Raw genomic sequence first — 20,581 nt, forward strand, 5'->3', positions numbered from 1 at the left:
CTGCTGGAAATTATTTAAGACCTGAAAAGATCAAATTTTTCCACCTTAATGGAATTATTTCAGTCAATCTGGAAACCTAAAAATGTTCAAGTAGCTGTTGGTTCTTTGGTTAGATCTTTCCCTTTTAGTAACATCCAAAAGGGACTTTAAGATTTCAGCACGTAGAACGTTTGACTGTAGAAAGTGTGACTCGTGCAAAATGAAATCTGTTCAGTGGAATTTTTAGTGTAGTAGGCATTGCCAGCTTTGAAACATTTCCACTGTAACAATTATGTCTCTTGTAATTTCAGTGGTTTAGTTTAATTTCAAAATGTAGAAGGGTTGATTCTGAGTTGGACCAGCAAACGGGCCGTTTTGCTTCTACTAAAGACTTGTTTTGTGGTATGTTTTACCTACACGCCTTGTATTTGGTTAAAGCTTAATTAAACTAAAATGGTAAGAACAGTTGTTTTCTTTGCTCATTTTAGCTCAAATGGTGTTTTTTGTGAAAACTTTGGTGTTTAATAATCTCAACTGTTTATTAAACTTAAATCAAGTAGTTTGCTTAAATAATGGGAGGAAAATAACTATTTGGAGCTTTATATTGAAATAACAGGACAAATGTAAAAACCCAAGGCCTAGTTTCTTTTCAGGGGATGTTTAACTCGTGTTAAAAATGTTACTGGGACCACCTCCACTAAGATTAGAAATATCTTGTCCCAAAATGATGCAGAAAAATTGGTTTATGCAGTTCTGACTTCTAGGCTGGATTATTTATTATTAGGATGTCTAAACTTTCTAAACAGTCTGAGATGATTTTTGTTGGAAATCGCCTCTCTTAATCTTAATCTTGAATAGTTGATTTTTTAAAATTTCTTTTCCTCATATGACAGCAAAACAATTAAATCATTCCCATTAAAGTTTTGTGTCAGCACTTTGAATGAACTGGCACAAAATTTCCTTGCATAATAAACTCTCGAAACCACTTAAATGAACTTCAGAGAATGAGAAGAATAAAAAAATTACAGTACGTTTTTAAGAAATGAGTCGATTACAGAATCTCAGTCTGGTTCTAAATGTAACTGCATTGCATTTATTTTATTAGAAACTGAGTTTAGAAATTTTAGAAAGTTGAATTTAAGTCAGACCTTCAGAGGATGCAAGTCGGACCCACTGTGCTCAGATTCCTGTATAAATTCTTCTGACATTTGCAGCCATCAGTCTGACATTTACACAGTCAACAGAAGAAAATCTGTTCTGGAAACATTTCAAGGACATTCAGATTCAATTAACAGTCCTGTTGTCACGATCCAGCCTGTAGACAAAATGATGCAATTTTTAATGAACTTGTTTCTGTGGAGCTGTGAAAGAATGTGCTTCATGTTTTCAGAGGGAACAATAACAACAAACAAACTATTGATCTTATTTTTTTTATTAACCAGGTAACTTCTACTCAGGTTGAACGTCCCTCGTCTATAAGGCATTTTGTTATATTTATATATATATATTTATATACACATCATCATATACAATATGTGACTGTAAGGTGAAAGGCTACATACATTATTTGGTCATTTAAGTAAATAGATGAACAATAAAATTGACACTAATGAGTAACCTCCCACTTTCCTTTTGACTGTTAATGAACATAAACAGGCCAAAAAGTGGAAATTATATCCTTCGGGTTGTGAACAATGAATGTTTTTTTATTATCTGTGCTTAACATTTCATTCCACACTTACACATGCTTTGCAAAGTAAAACTGGGGAGTTTGATATTGCATTAAAGAAAAGATCTCGGTCTGGATTGTCCAGCACTCTGGATGTGTCTCATGTGACGAGAATGAACTCTGCTACATCAACACTTAGCTCCTTCCCGGTTCTTTTTCCATATTACGTTTGAGCAGATTATCCTTCTTTGAGAACATTATGTAGTGTAATGATGGACCAGACTGGAAAAATTACTACCTAAATTAGGAGTACACCTACCAACCTTTTGTCTTTTTTTATTGTTGTTGTTGTTTTATACTAGATTTTTCACCTTCTAAATCTTTTCTCCTTTATGAAAAATGTTTAATTCAGCTGACATCCATCTCTCCTTCCTTGTGATTTAAAAACGGCTCATTATTTATGAGCTGGCACGCGGTCCTGCGTGTTAGTAGCCTTTAGACTGGTAAAGATGTACCACTAACCTGAGTAGTCTTTAAAAATTGCAGCAAGTTCTATTGAATTGATGCTACCTTTCAACAACTCTTTGATTTGAAGCCAAAACGTTTTAAACAGCCCTTTTATAATTTGACAAATATTTTTTTTCAGCTGGCTTAAGAGCAACTGCTACCAACATGAGAATTAATTTGGCCATTATTCAGCTTTTTTTTCTTTTTTTTTCTTAAAAGGTACCCAAAAAAAACAATAGCACTCTTGCACAATTTAGGTTCTATAGAAAATGAGGTATGTTTCTTTTCTGTTAGTGCATATCAATGTAACAGTGCAAAACCAATTGCAAAAAATAGATATATAGATATATGTTCCACGATCACCTTTTTACAGCATTTACCCCACAATCACTTTACAAGGCAAACAGGAATCCACTTTGAGACACACCAAACACAGAATATCCTTCTTATCGATTCGTCATAAGAACCCAGGGTGAAACAAACACGTTACAAGTAAATCAGACCATATTCTGGGAATAATGAATGAGAACAGCAAGCTAATGCACAGTGGTACATTTGAAATCATAAAAAAGTGGCATGTCACTCCAAACGTTTTTTTTTTTTCAGTCATACAATCACAAGCCAACAGAAAGGACAAACTTTTCTAAATAAAGTTTCACTACAATAAACCTCAACTGGAATGTTAAATATGTTCATTTAATGAGCCAAAACACAGATGAGGTGAAAAAAAAAAGATAATTAGAGGGTTAAAAGTAAAACCAAAATGCTGTGAAAATAAATGAGAAGTGCACAAACCTAATATTCTTTAACCCTGTCTGCAGAGGTTTTTACTTGGGCAGCCAGTTAATTGGTTTATATTGTGTAGTTGCTTTTTTTTTTTTTTTTTTTTTTTTTACATAATATAGTGTTAAATTCTTCAAAGTGTCAAAGTCGTGTGTGTATACATACTAAAAAAGTTGTGACTGAGAGCAACTGCAGGCCGAGGAACTGTGCCATTAAAAAGCATATCATTTGAAAAGACACAGGAGGAGATATGTCCCTTCAAAAAACAAGGCCTGAGAGTAGTTCTGTAGTGGAAAATGTATGGATTGTCTCAAAAAATAGCCTCATCAGGGGCCAAGCAAGCTCGAAGCTCAACCTCCTGCCATCACATAAGAAAGGTAGCTCGGTGCCTTCACGTAACCCCCTATATTCTGGGAGAAATTAATGGAGACCACTCTACAAGCACTGTAAAGACCTTCTGTGAAAACTGTCTGCAGTCTGCAACAGAGGGCTTGATTCAAGGCATCCAGCTGGAATGTACATATAGAAAAATGTCTCAGGAGGAACTCCCATGGTACAGCAATGGCACGAACAAATCACTAGCTAATGCCATCTAATAAAAAAAAAAACGCAGTGAGTAAATATGTACATCGTGTGTCGGCATGCTCAGCGTTGCAGTGAAATGCACACAAGCTGAAGTGATACCAGAGAATTTCAGAGTTAAGAGTTTGCACCCTGTGGCTCCCAGCACAGCTCCATTTGTGAACTATTATTTAGGCCTTAAATTCTTTAAATATGAGATGGATTCAGGCCTCTCTGAAGTTGGAGAACTTGCGCAAAATTAAACTAAAAGGAGGCTAAATAAGGTTAATTTGATGATGAATGAATCTGCAGCCTCTCAGCATTGAAACAGGAGCTGAAACTCCTGCTCATGTCACAGATTTGGAATCCTGTGCAGGTTTGGTAAAGTTATATCCACAAATTTTAAATCAACAACCTCAATTTTGAAAAAGTTAGGATGTTGTGTAAAATACAAAACAGACTAATGATTTGCAAATCCCATAAACCTATATTTTTTCATAATGGAGCATAGTAAACACATCAAATGTTTATATTACGAAACTGTACAATTTTCTTTTGGAAAAATAAGGTCATTTTTAATTTCATGGCAGCAACACATTTAAAAAAAGGTCGGGACAGGCAACACAAGGCTGTAAAAGTGGTTTGAATAAAAAAAAAAAAAACAACTGAAGGAACATTAGGTTAATTCATTTTTAAAAAGAACATTTTAGAAAAGCTGAATCTGAATCTAACAGAAGTAGAGATGGGCAGAGGTTCACCAATCTAAAACTGCCTTTTAAAAATAGTGGAATAATTTGACTCATCATGAAACGAAGACGACAGAGGACTGCTGAACAGCTAGAGTCCTCCATCAGACAAGGACAGGACATTAGTCTCCTCGTTCCACAGAGGTCATCACGACTCTCTCACAACTTTTTTGAGATATGTTGCTGCCATCAAATCCAAAATTACCTCATTTTCCCCCCTAAAAAGTGGTACAATTTCTTAGTTTAAACATCTGATATGTTTACAATGTTCCACTGGGAATAAAATATTGCAGTCCATTTTAATTTACATTTTACACAACATCCCAACTTTTTCAGAATTGGGGTTATGCTATATGTGCATTACTCAATTTAATTTTCTTATTAAAACATTGTTGTAAAGAAACAGCACTCAGATGACAAACTAAAGGAACACCTACAGTAAACTTTGGCACCGACTAAAAAAAGGTCTGGAACTCCTTTTTTTTTTGGTGTTTAATGGTGATCGAATAAATCACTAAGTCATTGTTCTAAAATCATATTATTCTGCTCCACTCATGCCCTGTAGATGGGGACATTGTCATCCTGAAAGAGACCCCCTTCCATTAGGATATATATATATATTTTTTATATTCAGAGAACCTAGAACTTTAGTGTTAACTGATAGCTGGAGAACCACTGAATCTGCTGTCTGTAGGAATCAGGGTTTACCTTTAATTTGTCACCAGTCACTATTTCCAGATGAGACTTCTGATAGTTCCTGCACAAACACTGCATTTCTTCACAAATCTGACAGAAAAGACTGTGAAAAGGAGGAGGGACTTTTAACTCACTCTGAACTCTGTGAACACAAATCTATTACAAGAAAAAAAGTCCCTAATCCCTAATAGAGTTTTTTTTTTGTGTAATGTAACAAAAAAAAAGTTCATAATTTGCAGTTTAACTAATACAGCATAAGAATTGGCTATTTTCAAACTGAAACCTGTTACAAATATAAATGTTCAGCAAAAACGCACACCATCGTATGACGTAGCATCCTGCGCACAGTACACTTAAATCCAACCTAAACAAAATTCAAGCACACGCTCACATTCAGACAGACCAAATTACAACACCACCGTACTCTGGTAAGGCATATCTAAACTGGGCGAGCTGTGATTACCGTTGCAACACACAGCTTCAGTGTCTGGCAGCTATCTGGCATTTTTAACCCTAAGTAAATAGTGTTTCAAAAGAGACACAAGTGGTGCTAACACTGACTTCCAACAGGTGAGAAAACAAAATCCCTTTACGGCTTACAAAGGGAAAAAAAAAAAAAAAAATCCCAAAAGCTACCTGGTAAACTGTAACATAAATAAACGGTGAATCTTGGCATCAGCGGCTGATAAAAAAGTGGATGTTTAGCAAATATTGATGCATACAAAAAAGCTTATAAGCTGCTTGAGTGACAAATGAAACGGAAATGCACGAGGTGAAACACAGATGTGTCTGTAGATGTTTCGTAGAAAATACGCCGCACCAGTTAAATCTCACCCCACATCACAAATATAGTGCAGTGAGCAACTTGTAACAAAGTTTGGCTGACTCTATGAAAAGATCAGGGGTAGTAGTTTGTATTGTAGTGTCCCTTCCTGTGGTGTTCAGGTTCCACTGAGAAGAGAGGATAGCAGGCACCAGTGGTTTGGGAACAGCCGATCCTCCTTCCCTTGTTTGTTGTCAAGCAGGAGCTGCACGTCGTGTTTTCAGTCCACGCAGAAACAAATACGGTCTCCGTTTACACAGATAAGCACAACACACACACACACACACGCACACTCACACAGGCACGCTGTGTGTTACAAAATAACACACTTGTCTTTATCTTTCAATTCTTTCTTGGCTTTGCGCTCCCCACCTGACAGCTGTTTCCCCGGGCTGGGGGTGGCTCCAGCTGCTGCTGCAGTCCCAGCACCTGCTGCTGCTCCTCTGTCCACCTCTCCGCCTTCCACAGCATCCTGTAGCACCAGCAAGGGAGGGAAAATTTAGAGGTTTAGTTTCCTAAATCGAGGAAAGAATGGAGTCCATTGTTGGCCCGCCATCAAAGGCGATGGGCAATCATGTTTTTGCCTGTGTCTGTGCGCACGTGTTCATTTGTCTGCATCATTAGTAAAATATCTCAGGAATGACTCAGTAAATTTTAACCCTCCTGCTGTCCTCGAGTCAAAATGACCCCTGAATCTCAGTTTTAAAACTCAGGCGTTGGGGTCATTTTGACACAGGGCAGCACTTTCAGAAAGTAATCATCAGGTTGTCATCTACAAATGATTAGCTTTTGGACTGAACTCAATTCAAGATGGCTGCCACAGACAACTAATGTTAGAACTCAGTCTATTTTATAGATACTGAGCTAAAATTTGGTTTTGTAGTAGCTGAGCTTTGACCCAAACAGATCACATTGCTTAATATATTTGCTTTAAACCTCATTATTAATTTATTAATTGTTAAAGTCAACACTGTCTGTTAGCAAAATCCCATAAATCACTAAACGGATGTCAATGAAACTCTTAGAAACCGATTAACTTTTTGGGTCAACCCATCATTCTAATTAGCGACGGCCACCATCGCTAATTGGCCCCTCAAGTGATCCCTACATTGCATGTTATTATTTTCAGAATTTGTTCAAATTGGCTCAAACTCCATCATTTCTCAACATAAAACTCTGACATGAAATACAGCAGACGATATGCATTCCTTCAAAGACTGCTAGGCCTTTAATTAGAAAAATCCTGGTACATTTTTTAACATGACATGTTTGTTTTTTTTCTACTGCACCTTTTTTTTTAAACTGCTGAAAACAAAACAAATTCAAAAATCAACTCACTGTCTCCTCATATCATCAGTCCCACTTTTATCATTCGGTCTCTGATGCAAACATTTAGCGGTTTCAACCCAATGTTAGGCCTAACAGGTCAGTAAAAGCCACACGTTGGTTTTAAGTCCTACTTTTCCTCCCTCTGTGACCTCCCCACACCCGTACCTGTACCTGTGCCTGTGCTGCTGCAGCAGCCGCAGCTGCTGCCTGCTCCTGCTCTTGCTCCTGGTAGTACTGGGAGGCTCGTCGGTCCTCCTCCTCCTGAAGCTTCTTGGCCAGCTCCAGGTCACTGATGCCTTCAGGGAGTTGCTCCCACTGCAGGTCCTGGCTTTGCTGCTCTTGCTGGAGCGACAGTGCCATCAGATAGTCCTGATAATCAACACAAAAAACATGAACAAAAATATTGTTGATTTTTTCTGATTATGCAACTTAGAACTTAATCCTATCAGGCTCAATTTAAGTTTTAGTAACAGGAAAAATCAGATATGTTGTTGCAACGCCTGCCTTGAGAGGGTTAATAACCGTGTTCAGGGTGTTGACCTTCTTTGGCTCTAAATTATCCTTTGTTTAAGGACTAAAGGTGCGTGATTAAACTTTTTATATATTTGTTACATTCTGTGATTTCTTCTTAGATAGAGCAAAGATCTACTTTTGCCATGGAGATCATGACAAACTAACTGAATTGAATATTTCTTCATAAAATGTTATGGTAACTTTTTTTTTATACCTAACTCGTCTTGTAAATAAGAAGGATTGGACTTCAATAAACAAGACAAATAGCCCCTAAATTTTTTTTATTTATATGTGAGGGTGTAATGAAAGTAAGTTGTCAGTAAGCTCCTCACCAACTCACAAAGAAACAACAGTGAAACAAAAAAATGTTCAGGAGATCTTAACCCACACACTGATAAGGGACTACTGTTCATAGAGTATGAATGAGAACAGAAGAAGGAATTGTGCTGCTGTGACCTGAAATTTGCAGACTTCTAGGTGTACTTTATTGCATTAGAACATACACATATATTATTTAGAAACATTCCCATGTATTTTGAGTTTGAATAAATGTCGGTATTTTGTTTATTTTATGTCCCTCTAATTTACAATCCATGCCTCTTTCCTGTCAAGTGTTTTAAAAATGGAACACAATGGGTTTAGGATTCTGTCTTGATATGGATTATGAGAAACGTTCATTAAAGTTTGGGGTAAATTCTCATCTCACTGCTTCTGCTAGTCTTGCGTGCACCGGTGAACTCCTACCTGGTCTATCTGATCCTGCTGGCCACAGTACACAGTCTCTGGATCGGAAGGAGGTCGCAACCGGAACTCCGAATCACAGAAGTTTCCATCTCCGTCGACGTTGTGCAGACTCTCCCAGACAACTTTCTCCTCTGTCAGGAAACCCTGATCTGTAACCAGAAGGTACAGCTGGCCCTGGAAAACAATCACATACACTGTGTTTACACCGATTTTAGAATTTTGTCACTATATATGATTGTATTGCTTATAGAGATCCATAAAGTCTGTGGATGTTTAGGTTTTTAATGACTGTGTCTGTATGTTTATGCTCACAGAAAAGTGATAGGGTGAGAGTTGTAGGAGTGTTTTTGAATACACACACAGGTCTGCTTGCATTGGCAACAATGGTACGCTTTTCAAAATGAAAACTGGCAGACTCAGACTTCCCCTTTTGCAGATAACAGGAAAGGTCTGTTTCAGCTGCAGTTATATGTCAAACCAACTGGGAGCAGGGGTTGTTACACAGACACTTATGGAGATTGGTCTAAAAACCTGTCTATAACTGTGTACCTGTTGCAGAGTAAAACATGGCTTTTATCACTTTAAAAAGCTATATGATGATTACTCAGGGAAAATAATTAGCAGGAACAATTAATTGGAACAAAATAAAAGGATCAAATAAAAAGATAAATAATGAAACTTTCCTAATTTAATTTGAATTATAGGCCTAGTATTCCTTGAAATAATGCATATTGCCTTTCATGCAAGAGTTTTGAACTAAGATCATTTCATGTTGAGAAATTACAAAGTTATAGCACATGATATATAAGCACTGGGCATATGTGTTATGAATGAGGTCAGGTACAAGCATGCCAAATTGTAGCTCAATATCTGTAAAATTGGCTGATTTATAGTCAGAACAAATATACTGGTCAGTGCTCATAGTGATGTTTACCTTGTATTTGATCATGGTGCTGAAGTGGTTGTTCCTGAAAAACACACAGAGTTCTCCTTCTTGTACGGTGGAGGTGAGCTCACATAAGCCGTGGTACGTCAGCTGAGTGGCTGTGCTGTTCAGAAACTGCTCCGCCACGATGCCTGGGACACGAGAAGGTAAGAGAAACACAGAGCTGAGTGGCAAATAAAGAAGATTTTACAAGAAACATTGTGACAGATCGGACATTTGTGATATTCCTTTTAATCCTTTAGCTTTGATAAGTATTTTTTTTCTTCCAATGATGTTTTTAACCAATGATTTAAACAAACTATGAATGTCACATTGATTTTAAGCAAAGATTCTGAAATTATTTCAGTAAAAAATAAATACCATCAGCATTATGCCAGTTTTTATCTGACTTGCTGGGCTCCAAACATAGAGCAGTACTGACAATAACTCTGGACATCTGTTGAGAAAACTGAGCTAAAGAAGTAGGTCACCTAATAATTAGTCACATGTATGCCCTGTTTTTTTTAACTCAGCCTGTGGTTCTATGCAGAGAGTATTTGCAGTAAACATTTAACATGCAATTAATGTGCCACCAGCTAAAAAGACCAATTCAAAACTCCTCTTTTTGTTCAATTAAGCGCCTGACTTTGGCTTTGTTTTTCCAGCTCTGCTGACCAAAGACAAAAGGCAGAAGATAAGGAAGCAGTCAGGCTGGTCGAAGAGGAGGAGGAGTGAAGAGAAGGGCCTACCTTCGCCTGCCAGCTCACTGTTGTCCGACTGTTTGCAGGATATTATCTTCTCCACCAGCTGGTTGTAGCTGCAGTTGCCCACTGCTTTAACAATGTCATGCATCTGCAAACACAGATAAAACTGTGAGAACCTTCACCAAAAGCAAAAGTGTTGACTGACTAAAAGAAGCAGTAGATTCATTAAAGATTTATAACAGGATTTTTTTTTTTAATTAAACAGCTAAAGTACATTTTAAATTTGACACATTGAACCAATAATTTGCTTAACAGAGGGTCAACAGTTCTCTTCCTTTCCTTAATTTACTCTTAAAGGTGTTGTGAATGCCCCTTTGTCAATCACCACAGAACCTCTGTGTTTCAACAGGTGACAAAGGCCTAGTATTCATTGAAGGAATGAATATTATCTGCTGTCTTTCATGGCAGAGTTTTAAACTAAAACCATTTTAAGCTGAGAAAGGAAAGACTTGTTTTGGTCAAATCTCGTAAATGACCTTATGCAGAATCTTCACTCAAAAAATGGCTTGAAAAACAGGACCACACAGCAAATACATTACATTAAATTACATTAAATCTGGCTTTATCAAAAGCTGGAGCCCTGTTTGTCTTTTCCTTTCAAACTATTCACCCGACATGTACTTATAATGTGCCAGATTTTATTATATGCACAGACACATCTGAAATTAGGAAAACATCAACAAAAAAAATGACACATTGAGAAAATGATTAAAACTGGGTTGTAATGTGTGAAATAGTACAAAAAAATTCCAACAAAAAACCTTTCTTTTTGGAGGAAAAGCTTCATATAATTAGAATTATAATTGATATAACATAATTAGTAAGTTTCCAGTCACTCAACTGTGTTGTAGAGCCTTAAGATAGTGTGAAGAAAGAAATGACTCAGCCTACAAAAATAACACTGAATCCAAACACATTAAGTGTGAAAACAGCCTCCGACTGACAGAGCGGATATTTCTGAGTTCAAAAACAAGACAAGAATAGAACAAGCTGCGTCTCAAGGAGTTAAGGAGAAAATACGATCCATCTCACCTGGGGGTCAACAAGCCAGCCGTGGTAAAGAGGGATGTCGAGCAGATCAAACACAATGCATTCTGGGGTATACTCAAAGACTCGCACCCCTGTGAACTTCACGTTTACATCCAGGCCTGTCTGCAGCTTGTGCAACACTGCCATGGCATCGCTCATGTTCTGGAAAAGAAAAAAGCACAGATCATTTACACAAATTATCCATTACAAGTTACCAAGCTCAGATTTAAATATTTTCCCTTCATTTGGACGTCTACAATAAGAAATGAGTCTCTGTTGCTCAGTAAATGCAGTCATATCATGTTTTTATATGGTCCCCTTTCTGCTGCAATTATGCTTTAGTGGCAAAATAAATCCATGATGGCTGCCGTAAGCCGACTGAGCTGTGATACTAGGAAAAGGATGCTGCATAAACAATTACTAAGAATCCAACCTGTTTTTAAGACAGGAAAAAACATGATTCTAGCTTACGTCATTAAAACATAAACCTGTGGAAATAAACCTTCTTTTCAAACAGAAACATCCACTTATATTCTGTGTGTTTCTTTAAGAACATCTGGATATTATTGTGTTTTATCAAGAAAATCATATACTTGCTTTATGCTGCTTTAATCCTTCAAAGAGATTGCTTAAACCCAAATTACATGCAAATTTCTTTACACATTTAGAACTAAGGCTTAATTTAAATAAATGTATAAACAAGATCCAGAAACAGTGTCTCCTTCTCTTGGCACAAAGCTAATATGGAATAGACTGTATTGAAGCAGAAAACTGTCCTGGTGGTCTGATGAATAAAGTTTAAATGTCTAGACATTTTCTAAATCATGAATACAGCACCCTCCAGGCTAAAGAGGACTGAGTACATCCATCAGTTTAAAAGCCAGCATCCATTACGGTATGGGGGTGCATTAGTGTGCATGCACATCTGTGAAGGCACTATAAAAACTGAGCAACATATGTAGCTTTTAAACACAAATATGCTGCCATCCAAACATCTTTTTCACTGACGGCCTTGGTTATTTCAGCAACCTGAAGCTAAATTTACCATTCAGCTTGGCTTCAAATTAAAAACTCTGGCTGCCAATCTTAAAAAAACAAAAAGTGAACGCTCTTTTATAAACTTTCTAAAACCAATTCCACATTACACAACTATCTAACACAGAAATATATGGTTGTTTGTCAGCACAAATAGCATCAGCACCAACTAGCTGTAGCACTTCCTGCTGCATTTCCAGCAGGATTATCTTAGTATTTCTGCTGGAATGCCCATGTACAGTAAAACTGACAGCAGTGTAAAGGTTTCTAAAATAGCTTCAGCTGCTAGGAGATTTTTGTGATTGGAATTTTTTTTAAAGACAGCAACAGTCTGCTTTGGTCTCGGCTCCACTTGGACTAGCTGTCAAAACCGGAAATAGATTAACATCGTTAGATACGACCGCAGTCCTAGAGAGGGGCTGTGCTTTTGAACAATCAAAGTCAAATTAAAATGGGCAAACTTGAAGAATTAATGCAACCTTCACAACAGTGTGTGTGTGTGTGTGTGTGTATATATATATAGTTTCAGTCAGGGTGCTTTTCTCAACATAACACCTATCACATGACCCCTTCCCCCCAAATAAAAAATTGGAGAATCCCCAAATTAGGGTTGTAGTTTATTTTGAAAGGATTATAAAGTAGAAACTATGGTCATGGATGAGCTCAGCTTTAGTGCCAGAATACGTGCATCCTCCTCCATGTTGATCCATTCTCCACAACCAACAGAATTAGCAGCAGCATCTGGACCTGAAACTTCTGTTTCATTGGAGGGGTTTTCAGCTGCAGGACTTGTGTTGAGCAAACTTTAATTCACCACAAGTCCCAACAGTGTGGACACGGTCATTTTTTCAGCACAAATACAATCCTGATACACAGAGTAGTGTGAATACTGCAGGGCGTAATTCTTCTTTCTAGTTTTGACATTTGACGTGGCAATCCAAAAGCTGCTGCTAACTCATCTAAGTGTGGATTAGGATACTTCTGGGCAGCAGTAATGGCAGGATTAGCAGAGCGGTGAAATGGACCACATCGTGTCACTTTAGGGCCGAAGGGCTCCAAAAGCAGACGAGTGTTTAGCTCTGAATCCCTCACATTCAGCTGACTTGGATGCATTTCCACAGTGTAACATTAACACGGGACTCTGTGAGACTGTACTGGGAATGTTCTGTGTTTTTCCAAGTCCTTCGTTTGTGTCTCTTTCTCTCTCTGTTGATTTTCATCCAAAATGTATTCATCAACAGACCCATGAGTAGATTTAATTAAATGGTAGTTGAATGAATGTAGTATTACAGTGTAAAAATGAGAGAAAGTGGGCTTCTTTTTTTATAACACCATGGTTTGGTTGAAATGCAACACAGAACCGTGCAGTGATTTCCACATTAAATCATCACAAGTCCCACTAGATGTGTAAAAGAAAGACAGTTTTAATTTCAGGGTTTGATCTGCTCCTCCTGTGCTAACGTCTGACAGTAAACACAACCATCAGTCAACAGTTTAGGTTGTGTTGAAAAAATTAAAACAGAAAATTCAAGATCACTGAAAGTCACAAAAAAGAATGATGGAATTACATATCTGATACATGTGTGCATGATGATAACTGGCATGAATCAAATAAAGGAACAGTTTAGATCATTTGAAGTGGGGTTCTGTAGGAAGGTTATGAACAAATAATATCTTATCTGTAATAAATAGCTTTTTGAACGACATCGGTTTGGAGAAGAGTTCAATATTGATCAAACTGGAGTGATAATAGCTATTCTGAGCAAGGCCAGGACCAAACTGAATTGTTGTTTTAAATTTATTTTTATTGTGGTTCATGCATTTGTTGTCTTAAAAACCTTTATTCTGCCGTTATTTTTAAATGACATGGTTATTCCTGCAGAAATAATATAACATTACTGCTGAAAGAGTCTCAGGCTGCACTGAAAGTGCTACAACCTGCTGTGGCTGACACTTTCTGCACTTTTAAATAATCATAACCACAAGTGTCTTACAAAAATGACTGTAGTGCAAAAGTTCATGAAATAACTCCTACTTAAAGTCTCCTTACACACTCTAAATTAATGTATGCGTGTATGTATTTCGTACATGGCAGACTTAAGAATCAAAACTACAATTTACCAATAAAACCATCACGTTCATATCATGTGATGACTGATCAGTAACATCACTGTGACAACCTGAGTCACACACATTCACAAGCAACTGTTACTGAAGGTCTCAGCTGCTTAATGTGTTCAACATTTGTTAACTAAAAACAGGAAGAGGAGCCAAAACAACAGTCAATATAAAGCCGTGCACAGCTAACAAGAGCCTGAGTCACTCCTTTCTAACGTGGCCAAGGTAAACTGACGGCAAACTTCCTAAAAAAAATACTGTGTGTATGTTTTTCCCAAGTGGAGCTACAGTAAATGAATAAATTAAATTGCACATGTGCAGCTGATAGCACAGTCTCTCTCCACACGCTCACCCACACAGCGATCTGTTCTCCATATGGGCCTGATCAACTGAGCTGTATTTATTAGTTTTCGTAATACTAACAATCCTTTTCTTTGACTCTTTAGCCCTCATCAACATCGTCATTCTTACTGTGATATTCTCCAAGCTTGAATACATTACTCTTTGGCTTATTTAGCAAAAAAAAAAAAAAAGAAGAAGAACACATCATACAAGATGGTTTTGCTTTTTGAGACCCTAAAAGACACTATGTGTTTTTACGCAGAACAAAACCAAGGTATCCAAACGTTTGAGAACTGTATCACCTGCTACAGCGAATAAAACCCGTGTCTCTTAAACTCAAAAGCCCATTTCTTCCACTGGCTGAATAATCATCATGGATGAATCACTTTGTTGTGCTGGATCCAGTGAGACAAAAGCAAAGCAAAACTCCACTCTCACTTCCTCAGCTCCTCTAGGTAAATATTTAACAAACGCTAAAGAGCAGCCAAACAACTGCTATTTTAATCCAAACGCTCTCCTGCGATGTTTCATCAGAACAAATTTATTCACATAATTACTTCAGTCATGACGTCCAACAGTTCTCTCCTGCCAGATAATTGATATTTGTATTTTATCACAATCCATTGAATAATCACATTTCCTTACGACGTATCGAGGAGAAAATGTTTGACACAAACATTCCAGTTTGTCAGAAGTCATCCCACTGTAGTTCCGAAATGCTGTGTTAACCAACCACAGCACTATAACAGATGGCAAACGGACACAATGACACCCACATGTAAAACAGCTCCCAGACCAGTGATTAGACAACCATAATAACAAGGCAGCACAAACTCTTGCCACTCCCTTACTTCATCTCTGCATGCCGAGGACGCCGCTGATTTATTTAGGAGGTTGTATTTCAGTTCGGCTTAAATTTAGAAAGTCCATTCCAGCGAGCTTCCAAGAGGAAACTGCACAATATTTTTACTCCCCTCTCGCTGAAGTGTGGCTTCAAATCATTCACAGATGTGCTTGTGTGCTGCCACGCAAAAGGGGAGAGCGGCAAGGCTCCTCCTACACTGTAGGCAGGCTGTGGAGACGGGAGGAAGCGAGAAGCTGGAGCTCCATCTCCAAGTGCCTTTCGTGGTAAGCCACACACACACAGCCTCGGTAATAGCCTGGAGCTGAACCCAGCCATGCGTCTCTTAGCATTTGCCGCCATGTGAAACAACATAATCTGACACTACTGACCCCTCTTGTTCCCTGAGTCTCTCAAGACTCCGCTTATGCAACCTATAGAGGAGTAGAAAAAAAAAGGGCTAAGAAGCAGTTTTATGTGGTTTGCAGTGAACTGTGTGCTTATTTACATTTATTGAACACTCGCTGACCTATGCTGCCTCGATGCAAATGTGCAAACCCGAATCCGTTTGAAACACGCAGGTACACTGAACGTGTTTGAGCAGCACATCAGAGATCACTGACTTTCTGCACAAAAGGATATCAATAAAAGAAACAGCTGAGGTATTCTCCGAGTGTGTCAGTAAGACAAAGAGCCTGTGTTAAACTTTCACAAATTCCACAAACAGTGACGAGCGAGAGAGGAACATGAGCTCATCTCTAAAACCCTGTGCTCCGCATACCACTAACAGATTACAGCTGAGTAAGACACAGAGATAAGCAAAAACACTCCTGTTTGAGAGTACACATTTTAGTAAATAGGTAAGTCCTACCTGCTCATAGTTTAACCGCTGAGCCTCTGAGATCTCTTTAGGTTTGGTTTCCAAAATGTAGTCGCCTGCAGAGGACAGATAACAACAATAAGACAATAAATATCACAGTAGGTTTCTTCACTTTAGAACCAGAATCTGCCAGATGCTTTTGATTCCCAACAGTAGGCACTGCAGCAAAGTTCACAGCCTTGTAAATGTTTGGCTCTTGAGGTTTTGAGCTGATCAGGACTACAAATCTGCTGCTTTCAAATTATCTGCACAGAAAACTACAGTGCCAGAATTAGGGATCCCTTTTTCCCCTCCAAGTTAAGCCATAAACGCAGCTGACCATGCCACATCAGGACAAGAGCAGTGTTGTCGCCCTTTCACAAATAGTTTAATACTGATGAACATTTCCAGTTTGGCAAGGGAAGCTATGCAAATGCATCCTTACTGCAGCTGTTAATGTTTTGCTGAAGCCAAGTCCTGTTTTTCAAAGGTTTTGCTCAAGTACTTTTTTAATTGTTCTGCATCGTGTTGTTAAATTTCTAGGAACCGGCGAAAGTGCTGTGTTGCACAGTCACATTTTTTTTTCTAACGACTTAAATACCAACACCTTCTTGCCTTTGAAATAAGTAAAAACATCCACGCATGAAAAGAAAAAACTTCACCCAAGTAACTAGGATGAGAGGAGCACTTCCAGGAAAAAAAGCCTTGAGTATTCTTTGTTGCTTTACAACCCCAACAACTAATCCAGAAAGTGTGGTTTTCAGTCAGAAATTAATATCCAACCCTAACTTTCTCATCACAAACCAAACTGTTACATCAGTCAGGCTCAGAAAGTCGTTACAACACAGGAGCCCTAATTTCACAAGATGTTTGAACTGGTTGACAAACTCCTCTTATTTGAATCCCCAGATAAAGATTTCACTGCATGGGTGTGTGGGAGCCTCTGATCTCATCACCCGTGCAGTTTGTCTCTGTCAAGACAAAAATGAGGGCCAAAGCTGAGGTTGGAAGTAACACAAAAGGTTCAGAACGCCACACAAAGCTAATTTTGTGGGCCGTTGATAAATGCGAGGCGAACACATCTAAAACTACAGGAAAGTTACGAAGAACGGGACACAGCTAGGGAGACAAGATGGCTCCTATTTCCTCTACAGCAGCAGAAGATTTGCTCGTGGGGGATTCCCATGTTCTGGTCTCTTCCTCTGTTGAGTCTGGGATATTGGAACCAATGATACTTTAATAACTCCTGAGGGGAAATTAGATTTGTTGCACACAAACAAACATTCATAAATCAGTTGACAAACAGATGACCTTTATTTATCGGCTTAGTGGCGAGGACGTGAAACACCCTAATGTTGAAACTTACTGTGATCGTAAGTCTAGACATTTTCAAGTTTACAAACAAGCAGCTCGAAAAGCTATAGTGATAAAAAGAGGCCCAGTTTCAGTAAAGCAATGTGGCTTAAAGGTACTCACTGCAAAGCTGTTCAGACTGGAGAAATAAACAAAATCTGTGTGATATTTTTCCTTATATCGATGGTTACTGTGTCCTAAATTAATCATTTGAAAGCAAAATTTGTGACTGGATGCCAACTACCTCGTTCGTTTGTTTACCTATGAAAACAGCCGAGGTGACTGAAAACAGGTCAAACATTAAATTTATCGATCGAGCAGAGGTTTTGTAAAAGCTGCCTGTGTCTGAATGCCAAGTTCTGTCCTCTGGCACTTCACCACCCTGCTTGATTCCTGATATTTATTCTTGACAGCTGTCTTACTTGTCAGTTTAGCAGCAGATTCGCGCTTATGTTTCCAACTAAACGTCTTCTACGGCTTGTCCGATTCCACCCTAATTGTACGGCCAGCCTCATGTAGGTCAATCGCTCAAGCTTCCACTTGCTTCCCGGAGAATTCAGCAAAGCGATTTGTATACACCGAGTGTGTGAGTGCCTTTGAAAGACTAAACGTGACAGTTTTTCTTTTAGCAATGATGGCTGCAAACACTCACCAAGGTACTCCATCAGTTGCTCAGCTGTTATAATTTCCATCATAGGTGGAATCTTAACCTGAAAGAAAGGTGTGCACACCCACTGTTTATTCATAAACAAAAGCAACACAATAAACAACCTGGATACTTATTGCATGAAACCTTGCTGAAAGTCAAACCTCATGTGGTTTTAAAACACTTTCCTATGTTGTGATTTTATAAAATATACTCTAAAAGTAAAGTCAAGTTTTCATACCACTCCCAGGACATTTACCTTCCATGCAAGCAGAAGGACATTCATGATTGCCAGCAGTGGACAGGGCCCGTTCTCGTTCTGGGTGATGATCGGCGTGTTCTCCTCCCTCCATTTGATCCACTTGATGTGGTATATGGACTGGCCGGCGGCCCGGTCCTTAGCGCACGAAGTCTTTGTCCCGTCGGAGCTGAACTCGTTCTGCAAGGCCAGAGCCAGTCCCCGGTCCTCCAGCCCCTCAGAGCTGGGACACGAGTTCAGGTTGGAGAAGGACTCCAGGGAGTCGATGCTCCGGGACTCGCCACCGAGGCTGGGATCCGGGTCGCTCCCGCTCGGTATTCCCTCCGACAAGGTGTGATTACCAGACGGCCCCGGTTTGACGTCCGCCGCGGTCCCGCCGTCCGGACACAGGTGAGTCGGTTTGGCAAGTTTTGTCGGTTCGCTTTGTCCACAAGCCGGTACCTCGGGTGGCGCATCGGTGCTGTCTGTGGCAGGAGGTGAGGACGGGCCGTCGGTTTTGTTGTTTACTAACTTTGAGGCACCACCCTGGCTGTCTGCTGCTGACAGCACCGACTCATGCCCCATCCCGTTACTAATCTGACTCCCAGACCCGGACCACGGCTGGCTCGTAACCATGTCCTCCTTGGGTTCCTCCTGGACAGGGGGGGCTTCGATAACCTCCGGCACGTCGGACTTCCCGGCATTGTGAAGAACATCAACAGCGTTTGGAGAACTAACATCAGTGGCGCTGCTAGTGTTACAACTAACGTTACCCAAAGTACAGAGAGGAGCCTCACTATTCTTGCATTTGTCGGCACTTCCTTTCACTCCACCTACATCGGGAACGTCGCCCATTTTGTCCGCAATCGTGGCACACAAAGAAGTCCCGTCAGGGTCTCGATGCAGGTTTGCATTTTTATCCATTTCGATACACACGCTGTCGACAGATTTTTAGCTAAATTGCAGCGGTAGCTTCGGTCTCAAAGACGCCATGACAACTCTGCGAGTGACGTCATCAGAGTAAAAGAGGGCGGTGGGTGATGCGTTTGCGTCAGCTCGTTTTCTGCGGACTTTATTAACGTTGAACATTTTAGTTTGAGTATTTTTGTGCTTTGGTCGTTTTGTTTTGTCTTATATTTATTTACTGATTCATTCATTGTTTGAATTCACTAAAAATTTGCTAACACACCACGTTTTATTATTTAGTAAAATCAAACTTGTTGCGTTTGTGAATCCGTTATTGTGTCGCGTAGCTGAAGCAGAAACTCTGAAAAAGCGATTTCTAAACATCGCATTTGGTAGATGGTATGACGATTCTTAGTAGTAACGCCTTTAAACCACTAGATGGCACCAAAAGCCTCTCCAGCTATTTGTTTACAGACTATACTTTGTTTACGTGTAATATATTTATATTTTATTGGGAGTGTTGTTAAGAGATTAGGCAAATTGCTTAATTGGAATACATTTACAGAATATATGCTTTTACATTTGTATTCAAGAAAACATATTCAATAAATTCATTGACCTGAACTTAGGCCTGTCTTTTTTTGAATTACCACACTGTTAAGTCCTTACTCATCTCTTTTCTCTATATGCTATATTTGCTCTGCCTTGTACATCCTTAAATTTAGTCATTGGTATTGTCATCCTCAGCCTGCTTCCATCTAACCTACAGATCTACACCCTTCAAAACCCAAATAGTATGGTCTTTGCACCTTTAGACATAGAATAATACTAATAAAAAACATTGATCTAAATGCTTTAATAAGTACTAATGAAATATATTAATGTAAAAATACATTATTTACAAGAAAACTAGCATCTGGACTGCAGAGTGGTCCAGATGCTGGTGATGGTGGTGGAGCAGGTTTACAGATTGCTGATGGAGTCTTTTGTCAAGGTCCTCTGAACAAGGTGACCTGGACATGGGAAAGTAAAAGAGCTGTAAACAGTCTGAAAGATGGATTGACTTAATGCATTTTTAGGCAAAGATCAGGCACCAGTTGTTTCTGAGAAGAAGAAAGTCACAGGAAATACAACAAGCTGTGGATGAAGTGAGACGGCATAAATGATGGAAAAGA

General features: G+C 38.9%; 1 protein-coding gene across 2 annotated transcripts; it reads right to left on the reverse strand.

Moving 5' to 3' along the window:
• Positions 1-3,024: 3,024 nt before the first annotated feature.
• On the reverse strand, positions 3,025-19,509 carry mindy2 (MINDY lysine 48 deubiquitinase 2). Of its 2 annotated transcripts, none has more exons than XM_025003263.2 (9): positions 18,522-19,509; positions 18,269-18,326; positions 16,276-16,340; positions 11,072-11,230; positions 10,025-10,127; positions 9,285-9,427; positions 8,351-8,524; positions 7,259-7,462; positions 3,025-6,236 (listed from the first exon to the last, which is right to left on the reverse strand). In XM_025003263.2, the coding sequence occupies exons 1-9, from the start codon at positions 19,422-19,424 to the stop codon at positions 6,078-6,080; spliced, it is 1,968 nt and encodes a 655-aa protein (XP_024859031.1). In that variant the 5' UTR covers positions 19,425-19,509; the 3' UTR covers positions 3,025-6,077. The 2 variants fall into 2 exon arrangements, with proteins under 2 accessions (XP_024859031.1, XP_017260960.1); XM_017405471.2 differs by having other exon boundaries at positions 6,078-6,236; positions 7,265-7,462; positions 18,522-19,424.
• Positions 19,510-20,581: the final 1,072 nt, after the last annotated feature.

The sequence above is a fragment of the Kryptolebias marmoratus genome, linkage group LG15, assembly GCF_001649575.2.
Source record: "Kryptolebias marmoratus isolate JLee-2015 linkage group LG15, ASM164957v2, whole genome shotgun sequence".
NCBI classification, from domain to species: Eukaryota; Metazoa; Chordata; class Actinopteri; order Cyprinodontiformes; family Rivulidae; genus Kryptolebias; species Kryptolebias marmoratus.

Bases quoted from the DNA above. Each gene is read 5' to 3' on its own strand.
- mindy2 (XM_025003263.2), bottom strand. From the start codon at position 19,424: ATGGATAAAAATGCAAACCTGCATCGAGACCCTGACGGGACTTCTTTG. The intron at 10,128-11,071 runs GTGAGATGGATC...CTGTGTTTGCAG, and splicing joins GCTGGCTTGTTGACCCCCAG to ATGCATGACATTGTTAAAGC. The intron at 7,463-8,350 runs GTAGGAGTTCAC...GTTGATTATCAG, and splicing joins AGCAGGATCAGATAGACCAG to GACTATCTGATGGCACTGTC.